This window comes from Macrotis lagotis, chromosome 1, assembly GCF_037893015.1.
Source record: "Macrotis lagotis isolate mMagLag1 chromosome 1, bilby.v1.9.chrom.fasta, whole genome shotgun sequence".
In the NCBI taxonomy this organism is placed as follows: Eukaryota; Metazoa; Chordata; class Mammalia; order Peramelemorphia; family Peramelidae; genus Macrotis; species Macrotis lagotis.
Window position 1 is genome coordinate 641,083,355 of NC_133658.1, and position 18,245 is coordinate 641,101,599.

An 18,245-nucleotide genomic window follows, 5' to 3' on the forward strand; every position below is an offset into this window, starting at 1 on the left:
GACCTTGAAAACTTCTCTGATGTGATTTTAAAATCCAGGGAAAGACAAAAGAATCTATTCCCATCTGGTCAAAAATTTCTTTATTATTTTGAATTCAATTAGAGACATTGAGAGTGGCATTAATAAAAGACCTCTTTTGGAGATGTCTTTGTCCTTTGGATTCTGAATGATCTTAAATGCATTACTATACTTGACATAAGTGCATTTAATCATTTTTAGATCAGAATTTTGATCAGTAAATAGATAGTTTTCTATATATTAACTCTAATATATGTTTCATGCAAAATATACATTATTTTCATAAAATCATATATTTAAAACTGGATGTAACCTTAGAGTGAAATCATTGACCATTCTCTAAATACCTGGTATGTTTCTGTCAGCGTGCTCAGTTCTGAAGTCAATTAAATTCAAATCTCTCATTTTACAGATGAAAAAATGAGACACAAAGTTACTAAAGTACCTGAAGTGGTATTTGAACCAAGGTCTTCTTGACTTCAAATTCCATGATTTATCAATTACAACATACTGCCTTTGATTTTGATTTTGATTCTTAAAACTTCCCTAACTCTCCATTTTATGGGTATAGAGATTCAGTCAGCAAAGTGAAATTAACCATTCTCCATGGAGAGACAACTACTCTGCCAGAATTGCATAATATGAAATATTTAATTATATATTTGGTTAAGAGGAATACTGGTGATATCAGTCTCTGTAATGTGATGATTGAATGATTCCTTTTGAGAAGTGGATCAGTGTTAATTCAGTCTAAATCTATTTTTCATGAATACTGAATAGTTGCCAGCTATTAATAATTGAGACCAGTATTGGAAGGGAACTTCAATGCTTTGATGAATCTATGACCCTGTTGGTGTGAGATTCTCTCCACTGATGCTGGGTGCAGCCCCTTCTCATATTTTACCATTCTTGTAACCTTTTATAAGTTCTATTAGATGATCTACTCAATATACCAGAGGTTTCCTAATAGATCTTTTAATATTTCACGAATGCCAAGTTATCACTTGAACTGTCTATTTGTCATTCCATTTTCTCACTATGTGACCAGACCATCTCTTTAACCAATTGAACATAACCCTCCCATTTTTTTGTTTGCTTTTATGATAGTTCTTTGCTAATAGGGCATCATTGGCAATGTACTAAGGTCTACTTATGCCCACTTCAAGGGTCTTAGATGTCTTTTGGTTCAATTCGATTTTGATTCTTCAAAATCTGTTGGAAAGAAAATGCTTGAAATTTTGCTATCCCAGAGTTTATCCCATGGTAGCTAAGGCCTGAAAGGTGGAATTGAAGTCAGGAAGGTCTGATTTCAAATCCCATCTAAAATACTGCTGACTTTTATAAGCCTGGGAAAATCCCTTTACCTCTTTAAGGCTCAGTTTTCTCATCTGTAAAGAATGACTAATTATAGTCATTGTGAGTATCAAATAAAAGGAGACATGCAAAGGCTTCCTAAATCTCATAGTGCCATCTAAATGTCATCTCTAAATTATTGTTACCTTCATAGCTCTTAATTCTCTGATTTCTAGGTCTTCTGACACTTGTAAATAAATAAATAAATGTGACTTTCAGAGTTTTGGTACTATTATAAAGTAATATTCTAATATATAATTCGTTAGGTTGGGGGGGTTTGGTATTTTCTTGTTCAAAATGACAAAGCTTAATCTAATAAAATATTTCAAAAGAGAAGCTTGTTATGAGCAAAGAAGCTACTTATTTAATAATTTCAGTCATGTTTGACACTTTGTGACCCCATTTGAGATTTTTCTTGGCAAAGATACTGCAGTGTTTTGCCACTTCTGTCTCCAGCTCTTTTTGCAAATGAGAAAACTGAGGCAGACAGGATTAAGTGACTTGCCCAGGATCATACAGTTAGTGTCTGAGGCTAGATTTGAACTTCCTGACACCAGGTTCAACACTTTACTTACTATACCAGCTAGCTGGCCAAGAAACTAATTTTTTGATTGTCACATTCAATGACAGCACAATTCTTGGTCCATAGTAGGAACTTAACATAAGTTTTTTGACTGACTGAATAAAGGATAGATGATTTTGTTATTTTAAATAACCATAAGAAATTTCTGTGATTGTAGTTTCTTGGAAGAGAAATATTTTCTCAGAATAGCTAATTTTCCTCTGGATAATGTTGAAAACTTCACTTTTGAGTGTGCAGAGGACAGAATAGGCTCTAGCATGAGACTTACTTTTATGTCACCATCATCACCAGGCATAATACCAATGGAATATATTATAAAACATATGTGTGGCTTCTTAATTGAAGGTTTTTCATTGAAGTCAATAGCCTTCATTCTATCAGAAACATGTAGATATTATTAAAATTAGATTGAATATTTCTTTTCTTTTTGGTAAGTAAATGGAGATAGGAACAAGCAGAGGTTAGATTTCTTTCATTTTGATGTTTACATCCAGGTTCTGAGAAATATGGAAATGAATTTTTGTAAGAATTTTTTTAAGTGTTATGCTTTCTATATCAGCACATGTTTAAAAATGAAGTTTCCTTTTTTTTCAGCAATTTTCAGTGTCCTGTGTCCATTTCCCAGTTAGAAATTCCAAGAGATTCAAACAAAGCCTGAATCTTTTCCAAAGCCTTACAAATGAATTATGGCAGGTTAAACCATTGCTGACCACAGGAGTTAATGGGAAGATAATGTTACAGGAAGTAACTGGGCACTCTGGAGTTTCTTTTCTTGCTTTACAATCACTTTCTCTTGAGGGACCCAGGACTTCTGCCCTGAAATACTGAGTACTAAGCTTATGAGCTCTGTGATCAAGAGCCAAATTAGATTCATTCACAGCTGTGGCTACAACGATTTGAAACTCTCCTTGCTTTGCTATTGCTTTGAAGTAACAAAAGAGAAAATACGGCACATCTCTTAGGAGCCTCTTTCCCTCTCCTTTTTTCCCCTTCTTTATCAGATGTAGTATCAGTTAGCACATTACAAGAGACAGTTGTTCACATACAGAGAGTCAGAGGTAGAATTTATTTTAATAGAATTCCTGTCTAAGGGAATATTTAGTCATTTTCTTTGGCCTGGGCTAGAATTGGTGACTTATGATGCCTACAAATCCATCAAAAGGAATAGAGAAAAGTCACTAGAGAGAATAGAATAGTCATAAAGGCTTAATTATTTCTTTGCTTTGTTAATTGGTACTATCAAGAGTAAGGAACAATTTTACCATCATGTAGGTTTTGAATTGTAGCTATGAAAAATTCAATGGGACTTGAAGAAATTGATATTATAATGTAAAGTTTTTAATATAAAAATTCTTGAAAAGGAGCTTATCTTGTCAATTGCAATGCCATATTCATGATATACACATCTATTGCTTAACTTAATACAATCAGAGATAAGAGCCCTGAGCCTAGGTCTCTTCCCCTATAGAATTTCTCATCTTACTTTCCTCTTTGAATTTCTGCTGAGGTTGTATTACTTTCAAAGCTTATGCTCTGCTGAGGCAAAAGATGACAGCATCTGGAAAAATCCATTTAATTTAATCTAATGTGTTACCAGAGTTTTGCTGAGAGAATCTAGAGGTTAAGATTCCATTAAATAACCCACATGCATGCATACTGCACTTTATTAATGGCCAAGTATTCAATACGTTTATTCTCAGTGCACTTGGATCTTCAATCTTCATTCAAAGTTCTCAATTTATCTCTTGAGTGGGAAAGGGTCCAGGAGTACCTAATCCAACATTCTAGCCAGCTTTTCACTGACTGCATTGACAGACAGATAAAATCAGATGCCCCAGTGAATTTATCATGCCGATTGAATTGGTATGGCTAGGTTGCAGTCATAAAGCTTGGCGGATATGATGATCACCTCTGGAGGAATGCTGTCCCTTGACATGTCATTTACATATTTTTCAAAACTGCTTCTTAGTTCCTCTTTAGATTACATAAGCAGAATGTAAAAGATCCTATGTCCTTTAGGATCATTTATATTTTGAACTTATTTTAAGCTTGGACAGCAGAACTATTTTTTTTAAGTTTTTAAAATTAGGGCACATTCCCAAGATTCTTTGTTTCTTTTTTCTTTTGATTCAATTAAACCTAACGCATATTTATAGAATGAATATTCTGTAAGAGTGCTGTGCTTTGCACTTTTCAGATAGTACATAAAATAGAAAGTCCTCTGTGAATTTCAAAAGCTTAAGTATTATAGGAATTTGAGAACCTGTATGTTATAAATTTTTCCAGTGTGGACCTGTCCATGTGAAATGATCTCTTCTATTTTAAAGCATTAAAGACTGATGGAAAGATATAAATTATATATGTACAGATACACAAAATAATCTTGTCTTTATCCAATTAGCTGAAATCACCTGCCCTTGTGAAGAGATAGTTTCTGTCTTTTCCTATTATTATCATCACCTTGAAGTTGTAGTTTCCAAGTCCTAATATCCCCCTCTAAGGCTTTATCATGGTTCCAGGGAACAGGGAATTCTTGAAGACTGTGCAAACACAGCACAAGCTCTGACCTGTCCTCCTGAGCTGGCAAGGCTTCAAGTTCAGGCCTGGCAATGGAATCCATGTCTGTTGTCTGAGAACCCACCCCAGAGTTCAGAGATGCACATCACCAGAAGCCTGGCCTCCAGGTGATGAATTTTTCATCTACAGTCAGGAGGCCAACTGACACATGGAGGAATTGCAATCTCTCTTTGTGGAGGGAGCGCGGATATGATAAAAGCATGGATCCTGCAAAGTTCACAGAATTTTGGAGGGACCTTGAAGGCCATCTAGTTCAATATGAGCCTGAATATAACACATCTAACCATCTAACAAGTGATATTTAGCTTTTGCTTTGAAAGAGTCTAGAGAAGGATACTGGATCAAAAAAAAAAGTCAGAGAGTTACCAAATGGTTAGTGGTCTATTGAGCAATGGACCAGCCAGGAGGTTTGCATGAAATGCTTTTTGTTATAGTGTTATTCCTCAATGCTTTTTAATCCTATCAGAAATCTTCACAGTCAGTTCTGTGCTTGAATGGATAGTTACTCTGGGCAAGGTGAAAATCTGTTCTAGCTGGCTCATAACATTGGCTTTTAGCGGTGCCTCCTCCTTCATTTATGGTCAATAACGTCCTTAATTGGTTCCATGTGGGCAAGGTAATTTGCAGAAGGATGATTACTTCAGGAGTATGACTCAGCCATCTGCAGAGGAGAACAATAGGTTGCTGTTGTTGCAATATTTCTAGAGTTTGCAACTTTCAATTACTCTGGGGAATTTGTGAGGAAAATTACATTTATATGGCTTTAACATTACAGAGAATTTTCACATCTTATCTCCTTTGATCCTCAAAATAATCCTGTGAGTTTGGTAGTACAAGTGATGCCATCTCCATTTGACAGATGTGGAAACTGAGTCTGGGAGATTAGAATTTTGCCTAAAATCCAACAACTGGAGTGAAATTTCAACTCCAGCCTGATACCAAATGTAGAGTTCTAACTAGGTAAGTAGAGAGGTATAGATCTGACTATATTCAAATAATACATATATACACATTTATAGCAGTAAGTTTATCCCTATATGTATTTAGAGCTAGATAAATATCTTTAGGAATATAGAGGTATATTTATAGATATAGTTAGGGTTATAGACAACTATATAACAAAATAATTGTTCTCCTTTGCAGTCCTAAGTATTTTATTTTATGCATTTTAAAGCATTATTCTGTATAGTCTATTGACTTCACTAGATATGCCAAGGGGATCTATAATACATACACAAAAGTTTATAATACCTTCTAAAATTTCAAGAGGGGGGGAATGGGGAAGTTCAGTTTTATGAAATTCAAAGCTCTTCAGTCATGATTTAGTGGCTAATGACAATCTTTTAGCAGTAAATAAAACTGCTTTTGTGAAAAGGAAAGGGAACTTTCTGGTAGACTGTGTCCTTTTATAAAACTTTAATGATGAAAGATTATTCAAAGCCCTAGTGTACTATGGTTACAATATAATACCTGCCCTCTAGAAACTTATGTTTAAAAACTCTGTGATATAAAGCTCCCTTCAGGAATGCAGATGGAGATATATGGAATGAGGAAATTGGCAGCAAAAACTGAAGACGACTTCCTGGGATTAGTCATATTCTTTGTGATTTCTTGGGCAGGATAGAGTGGAGCATTAGGTGGGTCTAGCTAGTCTCATACTCAATTTTAAATTTCTTCTGCTTCTTCAGGAAAAAATGTGACCCTAATCATGTTTCTGAATGCACACCAGAATAGACCAAATCTAAATATCTGTCCACAAAGGCTGCACAAATAAGATTCTCTGGTAAAGATATGGATTGGTCAAAAAAGAAATTTCACCTCTTAGAGATAAGAATTCATATTAATTGATATAAAAATGGTAAATACTGAAAAACTGGGTATGCCTGTTGAAAGCAAAATCATTACCAATTGGATAAAGCTTGATTCCGCACTCATTCCAAAAATGTTCATCATTTTTATTGGTCTTTTTCTGTAGCCACTCCATATCCTGGTGGATTTAAGTGTTTCACCTGTGAAAAGGCAGCAGACAATTATGAATGCAACCGATGGGCTCCAGATATCTACTGTCCTCGAGGTAAAACTCCCAGGAGGAAAAAGGGTTCATAAGGGCTGGTTCCTTGCAGGCAGGGCCTCTGATTTGGATTCAGTGTATGGAAAGAAAGAATGTTGAAAGAGATGTGCTTATACTTCTCAACTGCTCTTCTTTCCTGCAGTTTTTAGAAGTAGTGTTAATCCCATCTGTTACTTGTAGAAGCATAAACTAAACATAAGCATAAACATAAGCAGAAGCTAAACCACAGACACTGGAAATAGGGTTACCTCTTACAGAGGGTCAGTGAGGCACAGAAAGGGGCGAGCAATGTTCCAGAAATCTTAGATCAAGGGAAAGGAAGAGCCAAAAATAGAATGGGTAGCTATTGGGTTCTGTCACTCTTAATATTTACAGCATTAATCATTGCATAGCAAATGTCTCCATGCAAATTATGCATTGATGTTCATATAAAGGTTCCATTCATCAGTTATGTAACTGGGCATTTCTGTCCTGTGATTTCATGAGGATGTTGGGATTTTTAATAAACTTGATACATTAAAGCTCTAAATTTAAAACTGCTTTAGCTAAAGAGTGAGGGATAGATGCCAATTTGGTACATTAAAGGTTGACCCAGATACCCCAACTGGGAAGAAGCTGAACTCATTTACATGTCCTTTTTTCAACCAGAAAAAGCAGCTGGCTATTGAGTAAGCCCATTCAGTTAATAATTGGTTAATTCTTTTGAGGAGGGTTAAATGAGAGGGGTGGAAGAGTGATAATGGAAGGAACATTTTAATGACTAATTTTTCAGGCAGAGCGGATAAGAAGTTATCCTTAGATTAAAGAATTCTGGGGTCAAGTTTTGCCTCTGAAAGACTGTCCATGCTCCTGAGCAAGGTATTTAATCTCTCATAGCTTCAGGTGACTCTATAAAGCTATTAAGTTTCAGAGAAAGTGCTGATCTGTATTGGAAGAGGGAGTTTTCTCACTGGAAGCTCTATCAATGAAATAATTGGACTACTCTCATTCTAGTTATGTTAGCTTTCCTACTGATTTGATTTGGTTATTGAAATGACTATATAGGGGAGGCTAGGTGGCGCAGTGGATAAAGCACCGGCCCGGGAGTCAGGAGTACCTGGGTTCAAATCCGGTCTCAAATTCTTAATAATTACCTAGCTGTGTGGCCTTGGGCAAGCCACTTAACCCCATTTGCCTTGCAACCCCCCCCCCCCCATGACTATATACACCTCATATCCACCATTAAAAAAAAAGGATTGGGTCTTCTCTTATCCCATCCAGATTGGAAAAACAGAGGTTATTTATGAACTTTAGCCTTAGTACTAATTATCACAGAAGCTCTAACCTTGTCTTTTTTTCTAACCAGGGCTAGCTCTCCCCTTTCTTTTGGAAACTTGGTGGCGAGCTGACCTTGATGGCTAACTTTATTATTATTATCAGGTGAACACCAGAGCAGCTCATAACCCCCTGGGCTTAAGAGATCTACCTACCTCAGTCTTTCTGTTACTTACTAGTATATTTCACCACACCAAGCTAAGTTCCATCAATTTTTCATTCTAATATTTTTAATTATATAGACAGTACCAAAGTCCTCACAACTATCAATTAATTCTTAATTACATGTGGTAACAGTAAATAGGAAGAATGTGATAACTGCAATAAGGGGAAAGGTATAATTCTTTATTTTGTTGAATACTTGTATTATCTTTCTCCTGCAAATCTTTTATCAGTGCTGAAAACAAGATATGAATTTTTCATCATTCATGAAATGAAGGCCATTTTTCAGTACCCCTTATTCATTTTCAGTTAGAAATTTAGACACACAGAGCAAAGGAAGGGGAGGAAGAACTCAAGTCTGGATAATATACATTCTATATATCTGTACCTGGATAATCAGAGATTACTTTCTTTTCCTATGGACTCTTGAATCAGATACCTATTTAATATGAGATGCACTCCCATATTCTAAAGATTCAAAGACAGCAGAAAAAAACATCCCTAGAAGCTAGAACTCAATCTTCATTTTTTCCCATTTAAACACACTCTACCCCTAACACAGTGATAAAACTTTATGATATTAACAAATTTTCATTAGTGTAGGGAAGATGTGGTTAAGATTTAATCAGTAATTATTCTATCAGATTTAATTTTGGGGTAATCTTTTATTTTTAAATAGGAACTGAAAGACTGAAAGAATATCTTCTTCTTTCACTATCTTATCTTTATTGGAGGGCCTAAGTATGATTGTAATAGGATTCAAAGAGGTAAGTGGTTAAGAATAATTTGTCTGTACCCTGAAGCTCTCAGCATTGGTAGTGGGAACAGCAGTGAATCTGTCATTGGCTATCAGATGTCCCATCTTGGTCTGGTTTGGCTGAAACCATTACCCCCTTAGTTCACTTTCATTGTTTACATTTGTGGTTGGCCAATTTGCCCAACTAGCAGCCATCACTGCTCTTGTTTTTTAATTTAATTTTCTGGATTGTGACCTCTGTTTCTTTCTCCTATATCAATGATATTAGGGGGAAAAAAAGTTCTTGACCTATTGTCTTCTTGTCTAGTGTACAAGAACTGTGCCTCACAACATGTTCAAAAGAGTGAAAAATGAAAATATATGCACAAATAATCTGATCATAGATTTGGTGCTAGAAGGGACCTTGAGACCACAGGTCCAATCTGCTTATATTACAGATGAAGAAACTGAGACACAGAGAAGATAAAGGACTTGTTGAAAATCACACAGCTATTAAGTACCTTGGGTGAGATATGAACCCAGTCTTTCAGATTCCAAGTCTAATATGCTATCAACAATACCATACAATGTCCTTTCTTTAGTGCAAATTCTTCTTTGTCAATTGTCAGAGGCATTGGTTTTCCTATTTATGATAAAATTCAAATATACCATTAAAAATGAAGATATAATTTAAAATTATATTAGTTTAATTTAGAGTGCCAAAAATTGACAAACACTGCTATTTTCTAAGGGATAGCATTTTCTTTTTGCTGTGAATAGATTTCTTTTTCTCATTCAGTTTCTTTGCTTTTTCTTTACTTTGATTGTAAGAGAGTCAAGTAAGAATAAATAGACATGTAGAACAGTGATTTTTGCCCCCAGGCTTGACTAGCCTATATTCAGTTGATTTGCCATTCAGAAATGACCTGATGTTTGACTTGTTTTCAATAACTGATATGCTATTTCTTCTATTCTTTGTTGAGCCAAATTAGTCTCCTTTTTTCATTCCCTTACTGCTCCACCCTCTTCCCTTCATAGAAGCCATTGACCCCTTGACATGAAAAATGTCTTTTAGTAAGTCTAATGGCTAATTACCTCCAGGGGGAAAAATCCCCAAACCCTAAGTGCAGAATGATTAACTACAAAAGCTTTCACAGTGGGTGTGTTCATGCAACCATGGCAGAATTGGTTGTGACTACACACCTGGTACTTCAGGGACATGATGACAGATTGCAGCAATGCAAGTTGACCAATTCTTTGGACCGAGTCTTAATCTGTTGTGGTCAAAAGAACAAGGGCTGAAGTATCTCACACTCAGAAAGATTTTTCAGTAAGAATTTTTCTAGCAATTTTTTTTTGGCCAAAGTTTTAAGCTTTTAACAGTTAGGGAGTTATTTTTTCTTTTATGAATCTTCAGACCATCAAGGATTAGAATCTATTCTGCTTCACATTGTTTATCCTGAAATGTTTTACACTTAACATTAGCATGACTATCTTGAACTGTTTTTTTTCAATAATATAGCTGTCTACTCTTTTTATTAGTTATCACACTCTAACCTCAACCTCCATGTTCCCTAGAATTACACAGGTTTAAAGGGAAAGTTCACCTAGTTTAGATTTTTTTCCCTTTCCCCAAACATTTTACAGATGAGGAAACTGGAGACAACTAAAGAGCTATGTGATTTGATCTAAGCTACATCTAGTAGAAACCTAGTTTCATGACTACCAGATCTGTTCATTTCTACTCACTGTCTCACAATGCCTCTTTTTCAGAATTTAATCCACATCTGTCTGTCTCTCTTTCTGTCTTTCTTTGTCTCTGTCTCTGTCTGTCTATCTGTCTGTCTCTCTCTCTTTCTCTCTCTCTCTCTCTCTCTCTCACACACACACACACACACACACACACACACACGTGCTTTCTCATATATCACAGCCTTTATGACAAGCCTATTTTTGCTTTATTATTTTTAATCTTTTTATTTCTCAAAATAAAATACTTAAGTGAGACCTTCCCCAATCTCTCTCTATCCCCCACCTGAGTACCTTCCCTCTGCAATGACTTTTCATTTATATTGTTCCATTATATATTCCATTATATTATAGTTGCATATAGTTGGTTTTTGGGGGTTTTGGCATACAGACTGCCCTTTGGAATGATTGTTTCTTAAGGGTTGGGGCTGTTTTTGCCTTACTTTATATCTCCAGGTCTTAGCATAGGACTCAGCATATAGTAACTGTTGAGTAAATACTTGCTGACTCTTTTCTTATTTGGAGTTTGTATTTGATTTTTACAAGTCAGTGAAAAATAAACATCTATTTTGCATCTCTCTTAGGAGAGACTGAGAATAATAATAAATGATAAAGTGGTTGTTATTTAGTCAAGTACCCTAACAGTTAATTTTTACTTTTTAATATCTGCCATTGGGAATTTCCTACTTACATGAGTGCACATCTATGGTTGTCTCAGCAAGTTAGTCTTATTGATTTGAAAGTCAAATTTTTAACATTGAGGAACCATGCACTAGCAGCAAAACGCACACACATACTCAAAAATAACTTCAGATTCATCTCCTATTACCCTTTTTGAGCTGATTTTTAACTAGGATTGAAATAGATTGTAGTCAGGAGCAGAGCCAAGATGATGGCAGGAGAAGAGCCTCTTAGGTGCTCTCTCCAAAATATTTCAAAAACCTTAAAATTATGACTCCAACTAAATTTTTGAGAAACAGAACCCACAGAAAGATCCAGTGAGGCAATTATGCAGCCCAAGGTAACCTGGAAAATAGTGGAAAAACTCTGTTCCACGGGGTGGGAGAAGCCGCCAGAGCAAAGGAACTTCAGACTCTGGGGAACAGCCCTGGCTGCCTGGAAGTGGCTATGGCTCTCCACAGCAGAAGCAGTTTCCTGACCTACACCCCAGGGAGCACCAAGAACAACTTAGAAGATCATCAGGGAAACCTCTGACAGAGCGACTGTGAAGCCCAAGCCTTCAGCATAGCCACCACACTCTGCACAGCCCAGGCCCTCAGCACAGTCATACTTCCACAGCCCAGATCCAGGAAATGGAAGCAGGCCTGTGGAGTCACCCAGCAGGAGCCTCCAGGCAGCTGAGCCCTGAGTGTTGAGCCCAGGGGAGTGGAGGGAGACTGCTGAGGTCTGTCCTCTGTCCCTGGAACAGGACTCTGGGGCTCTGACCACATTCAGATAGACCCTTGTTGCTGTCTAGCCCCCCCCCCAATAGAGCAGGGACATCCCCCCCTCACAGCCCCATGGTAGAGGGGCATGCTTGTGGTCATTCACAGACCAGGAGAGAAATCAGAACCTCATACACTGAATTCCTTGTGGGGGTGTCCCAATAATACTCAAAAGCTCAGGAAACACTCCAAAACCAGGCAAAGGCTGGGGAAATGAGTAAACAGAAAAAAAAGGAACCTGACCATAGACAATTACTTTGGTCCCATGGAAGACCAAAATACTCAATCTAAAGATGAAAAAGTCCAAGCTTCTGCATCTAAAGACTCCAAGAAATATAGAAGTTGGGGTCATGATATGATAGAGCTCAAAAAAGATTTTGAAAATCAAGTAAGGGAGATAGAAGAAAAATTGGGGAAAGAAATGAGAGAGATGCAGGAAAAACATGAAAACAAAGTCAGCAGCTTAGTCAAGGAGATCCAAAAAGAATGCTGAAGAAAATAACCAGTGTTAAAAATCAGCTTAGGTCAAATGGATAAAACAGTTCAAAAAGTTATTGAGGAGAAGAATGCTTTAAAAAGCAGAATTTGTTAGACAGAAAAGGAGATAAGAAAGCTCTCTGAAGAAAACAAATCCTTCAGATGAAGAATGGAGCTAAAGAAGTTGATGACTTTGCGAGAAATCAAAATACAATAGTTCAACAACGAAGAATGAAAAATTAGAAGAAAATGTGAAATATCTCATTGAAAAAAAAGAACTGATCTGGAAAACAGATTCAGGAAAGATAATTTTAAAATTATTGGGATAGCTGAAAGTCATGTTCAGGAAAAGAGCTTTGACCTCATTTTTAAAGAATTCCTACAGGAAAATTGTCCTGATATCCTAGAAGCAGAGGGTAAAATAGAAATTGAGAGAATCCACCAATCTTTGTTGGAAAGAGATCCAAATAAAACTCCCAAGAATATTATAGCCAAGTCCCAGAACTCCCAAGTCAAAGAAAAAATACTACAAGTCGTCAGAATAAAACAATTCAAATATAATAATGCTACAGTCAGGATCACCTAGGACTTAGCAGAATCCACATTAAGGGTTTGTAGGACTTGGAAAGAACTTGGAATGCAACCAAGAATCAACTACCCAACAAAAATGAATATCCTCTTCTGGGGGGAAAAAGGTGGACTTTCAATGAATCAAAGGAATTTCAAATGTTCCTGTTGAAATGACCAGAGCTGAACAGAAAGTTTGACCTTCAAGTACAGGACTCAGGTGAAGTAAAGAGAGTGGAGGAAAGGGTAAATTATGAGGGACTTGATGATGAACTGCATGTATTCCCACATGGAAAAATGATACTGATAATACTCATGTGAACCTTCTCATTTAATAGAGCAGGTAGAAGGAGCTTTTTAGATGAGGCACAGGAGAGAACTGAATTTGAAGATTAATATATGATAAAAATGGAGTCAGTGGCTGAAAGGGAAATGTACTGGGAATAAGAAAAAGGAGAGGTAGAGTAGGCTAAGATATTTCATGTAAAAGATATTCCATGTAGCTTTTGCAATGGTATGGAAGGGGAGAAGGTATGGAGGAATGAGGGAACTTCATTCTCATCAGAAATGGCTCAGAAAGGAAACAATATACATACTCTATAGGGTATAGACATCTAAATGAAAAAGGAGAGAAGGAGGACAGGAGAAGGGGAAGGAAGTGGGTGATAGAGGAGAGGGCAGATTATAGGAGAGGATAGTCAGATATAACACATTTTCTTTTTTTCCTTTTTGCAATGTGCTGGGATTGGATGGCCTGTCTGGGACCACTGGACGAGGTGGTTGCTGAGTCTCTGGGGTGGTATGTGGGCTTGGGGCCTCTTAGCCCCAAGGCCAGTACTCTGTCCACTGCACTACCTGGCTGCCCCACAGCACATTTTTGAAGAGAGACATAGTGAAAGGAGAGAGACAATATAGTAGATGGTAGTGGGAAGGAATGGATGGAGGGAATTACAATCAGCAACAGCAACTGTTGAAAAATGGCAGTAACTTCTATGATGGACTTATGATAAAGAATGTGATTCATTCAAATGAGATCAATGTATACCATGGAAATAACGTAAAGACTAACAGAATGTCTTCTGTGGAAGGTGAGAGGGGGAGGGAAGCAAGAATGGGGGGAAAATTGTAAAACTCAAAATAAATAAAATCTTTCTAAAAAAAAAAAAAAAAAAGAATGTGATCCACCTGAGACAGAGCTGATGGTATCACAACACAGACTGAAACACATTTTTTTCTCTTTCTTTTACTTTATTTTTCATGAGGTTTTAAATTTTTTGTGAGGGAGGGGTATTATGTTTACTCTTAATATTTTAGTAGAAAATTTTAGTAATGTATAAAAAAAGAGTAAGAACAAAGAAAGGAATAGAAGAAATAATCTAATACAGAAGTGTAGCCTTGACAGGACCTACATTTGGACCTAGATTTTAACTACTTCAAATAAAGGATTTGAAGTAGTTAAAAATGTAAAAAAAAACAAACTTTGTAGTCTATTAAAAAAATTTCAACTATGAAGAGATGGAAAGGTGTTTTTCTAGAGTTTTCTTTAGCAGTAACTGGAATAAACAACAATTTCCTTTGCTAAGATAACTAATTATATTGTCTAAATTATCTAATATTACTTAATTAACTTCTTGGTAATATTATTCCATTGAATGAGATACGTTTCAAGAACTAATAAAAATAGCTTCTGAATGTACCCTTGGTAAGAACAAAGACTCAGTTTCAAGAATGAAGAGGAACTTGTCTTTGAAAGACAAATAATATATGATGAGAGAATTTGGGATAATTCCCAGGAACAAACAGTCAATGGGTATTTATTGAGCACCTATTATATGCTAGACTCTGAACTCAGTAGTTTTCAAATAATGTAGCTCTGACAGTTGATTTCCTAAATCAGTTTTCTATGATCTTTAACTTTGCTTTTAAAATGTAGTTATGAGACTATTCAAGGTAACAAAACAGAGGACACAGTATGAGGTAGCAGATAGAGACTTAGCCTGGAAGTCAGGAAGACTGGGTTTAATTTCTACCAGTGATGTATACATGTTATGTGACCATAGGCAAGTCACTCAACATATCTTTGTGCCATAAATGAAAGAAATCCCAAGTAGAAGAAGAAGGAGAAGGAAGAGGATAAAAAACCAGTAATGGAGAATGTTTTATTTATCTTCCACTTTGAGCTACATAAATTGATTGCAGATTTACTAAGGAAAGACTGATTCATTGTTCATCTATTTTTTTTAAGAGTCACTCATTATAACACTTTCAAAACATATCTCCCTTTAATCTCTTATCTTTCAAAAGGCATTCCCCCCCTACATCTCTCCAGTTAACAAATATATTCCTAAAGAATCCAAATATCAGTTATTTGAGCAAAAGCAATGTGCTTATCATAAGTCCAGCCAATTAGCAAGCGAAACTTTTTTGAATGTGATTTGTTCATTTTTAGAATAATGTGTTCATACTATATGTAAGCAAAGTAGCATAAAAATACAGATAGCCATTATGAGAAGCTGAATGCTAATGGTCAAAAGAAACCTGTATTATTACCTGCCAAATAATAACTATATCATGCCTTAAATGGTTTTCCATTTCAGAACTTGGATGTGAGCTTAATGGAAATGTGATGTCTTTATACATTGTATGTAGAGGCTCAGTGAAAATCATTTTTCTGTTTTTCTCAAATAATTCATTGAACAATCTTTGGTACATTTGGTACATTTTCATGGCAAATAATTTTTGTTTCACAACCTATGAGAATATTATGTTTTTATAAGAATATGAGATTTTAGTGGCCAAAAACTAGCCAATTAGAAATTCAAATCCACGTGTTATCTTTTACCTGGAGTTATCAGGGAGCCCATTTCTTTTTTTTTAATTTATTTTTTATTCTCATTTTGTACAAATTATTTTAAATTAATAAAATATTCTTATTTGCAAGTAAACAAAATACCCCTCCCTCCCATGAATATAGATAGACTTGCTTGGGCAAAAAAAGTAAAGGGGAGAGAAAAAAATTAAAATTAAAAAAAATAATAGTAATAATTGTAGGTATGGCCAGGTGGCACAATGGACGAAGCACCAGCCCTGGAGCCACAAGCACCCAAGCCCACATCCAGCCCCATAGACCCAACAATCACCCAGCCATGTGACATGCAAGCCACCCAATCCCCACTGCCCTGCAAAAACCAAAAAGAAGAAAAAAAAAAGACCCAAAATAAATTAAAATAGTAATAATAGTAGGGGTGGCTGGGTGGCAGACAGAGCATTGGCCCTTGAGCCAGGAGCACCTGGGTCCAAATCCGGCCCCAGACACCCAAAGATCACCCTGCTATGTGACCCCAGGCAGGCCACCCAGCCCCACTTGCCCTGCACCCTCCCCCAAATAATAATAACAAAAAATGTGCTTCAGTCTTTGTTCCAACACCAACAACTCTGTCATGGGTGGATCATATTCTTTATGATAAGTCCATCACAAAAGTTATTTCCATATTTTTCCAACATTGCCATTGCGGATCGCAACTCCCTCCTTTCTTATTTCTCCACTACCATGTACTATATTTTCTCTCTCCTTTCACTATGACTCTGCTTTAGGATCGCTGAGTGGCGCAGCAGACAGATCCCTGGTCCTGGGGCCAAGAAGCCCTGAACCCCCATACCACTCCTTAGGCCCAGAATCCACCTGGCCCTATGGTCCTGGGCAGGCCTTCCAATCTCAGCCCCTTGAAAGAAGTAAAAAAGAAAATGTGTTATATCTGAACACTCTCCCCCCATGGTCCATCCTCTCCTCCTTTATTCACATCCCCACCCCTTCCCCCTGCTCCCCCCTCCTTCTTACACCCGATGTCTATACCCCATTGAGTATATTTGCTGTTTTCTCTCCTAGCCATCTCTGATGAGAACAAAGGTTCCCTCATTCCCCCTTGCCTCCCCCCTTCCATATCATTGCAATAGCTCATTATAATAAAGAAATCTTATTATGTGAAATATCTTGGCCTATTCCCCCTCTCCTTTCTCTTTCTCCCATTCCATTTCCCTTTTTTTCTATTGACTCCATTTTTACACCATATTTTATCTTCAAATTCGCCTTTCTCCTGTGCTTCAACTATAAAAGCTCCCTCTACCTGCTCTATTAACTGAGAAGGTTCCTATGACTATTATCAGTATCATTTTTCTATACATGCAGTTCATCCTCATGAAGTCCCTCATATTTCCCCCCTCTCCTCCAATCTCCATGCTTCACCTGAGTCCTGTATCTGAAGATCAAACCTTCTGTTCAGCTCTGGCCATTCCAAAAGGAACATTTGAAATTCCCCTGGTTCATTGAAAGTCCATCTTTTTCCCTGGAAGTGGACATTCAGCCTTGCTGGGTAGCTCATTCTTGGCTGCATTCTAAGTTCTTTTGCCTTCTGGTATATTGTATTCCAAGCCCTACGAGCTCCCAATGTAGTTGCTGCTAAGTCCTGTGTGATCCTGACTGCAGCTCCATGATACTTGAACTGTGTCCTTCTGGCTGCTTGTAATATTTTCTGTTTGACTTGGGAGTTCTGGAACTTGGCTATAATATTCCTAGGGGTTGGTTTTTTGGGATCTCCTTCTCGGGGGGATCAGTGGATTCTCTCCATTTCTATTTTGCCCTCTGCTTCTAGAATATAAGGGCAATTTTCCTGTAGTAATTCTTTCAAAATGATGTCAAGGCTCTTTTCTTGATCATGACTTTCAGGTATTCCAATAATTTTTAAATTATCTTTCCTAAGTCTGTTTTCCATATCAGTTGTTTTTTCAATGAGATATTTCACATTTTCTTCTAATTTTTCATTTTTTTGGTTTTGAAGTATTGATTCCTGATTTCTGTTAAATTCATCAATCTCCCTGAATTCTATTCTTTGTCTGAAGGATTTCTTCTCCTCAGAGAGTTTTCTTATCTCTTTTTTCCATCTGGCCAATTTTGCTTTTTAAAGCATTCTTCTCCTCAATAACTTTTTGAACTGTTTTATCCATTTGACCTAAGCTGGTTTTTAGCATGCTATTTTCTTCAGCATTTTTTTGGATTTCCTTGACTAAGCTGCTGACTTCATTTTCATGTTTTTCCTGCATCTCTCTCCTTTCTTTTCCCAGTTTTTCTTCCAACTCATTCATTTGATTTTCGAAGTCTTTTTTAAGCTCTGTCATAGCCTGAGCCCAATTTCTGTT

The 18,245-nt window shown here is 36.6% G+C and overlaps 1 protein-coding gene across 1 annotated transcript in view; it reads left to right on the forward strand.

Annotated features, from left to right (window-relative positions):
- LYPD6 (LY6/PLAUR domain containing 6) overlaps positions 1-18,245 on the forward strand; it is a 154,980-nt gene that overhangs the window by 124,287 nt on the left and 12,448 nt on the right. The window contains exon 3 of the mRNA XM_074215145.1: positions 6,507-6,605. Within this exon, the coding sequence (XP_074071246.1) occupies positions 6,507-6,605 (99 nt within the window). The remainder of the gene's footprint in view (positions 1-6,506; positions 6,606-18,245) is intronic.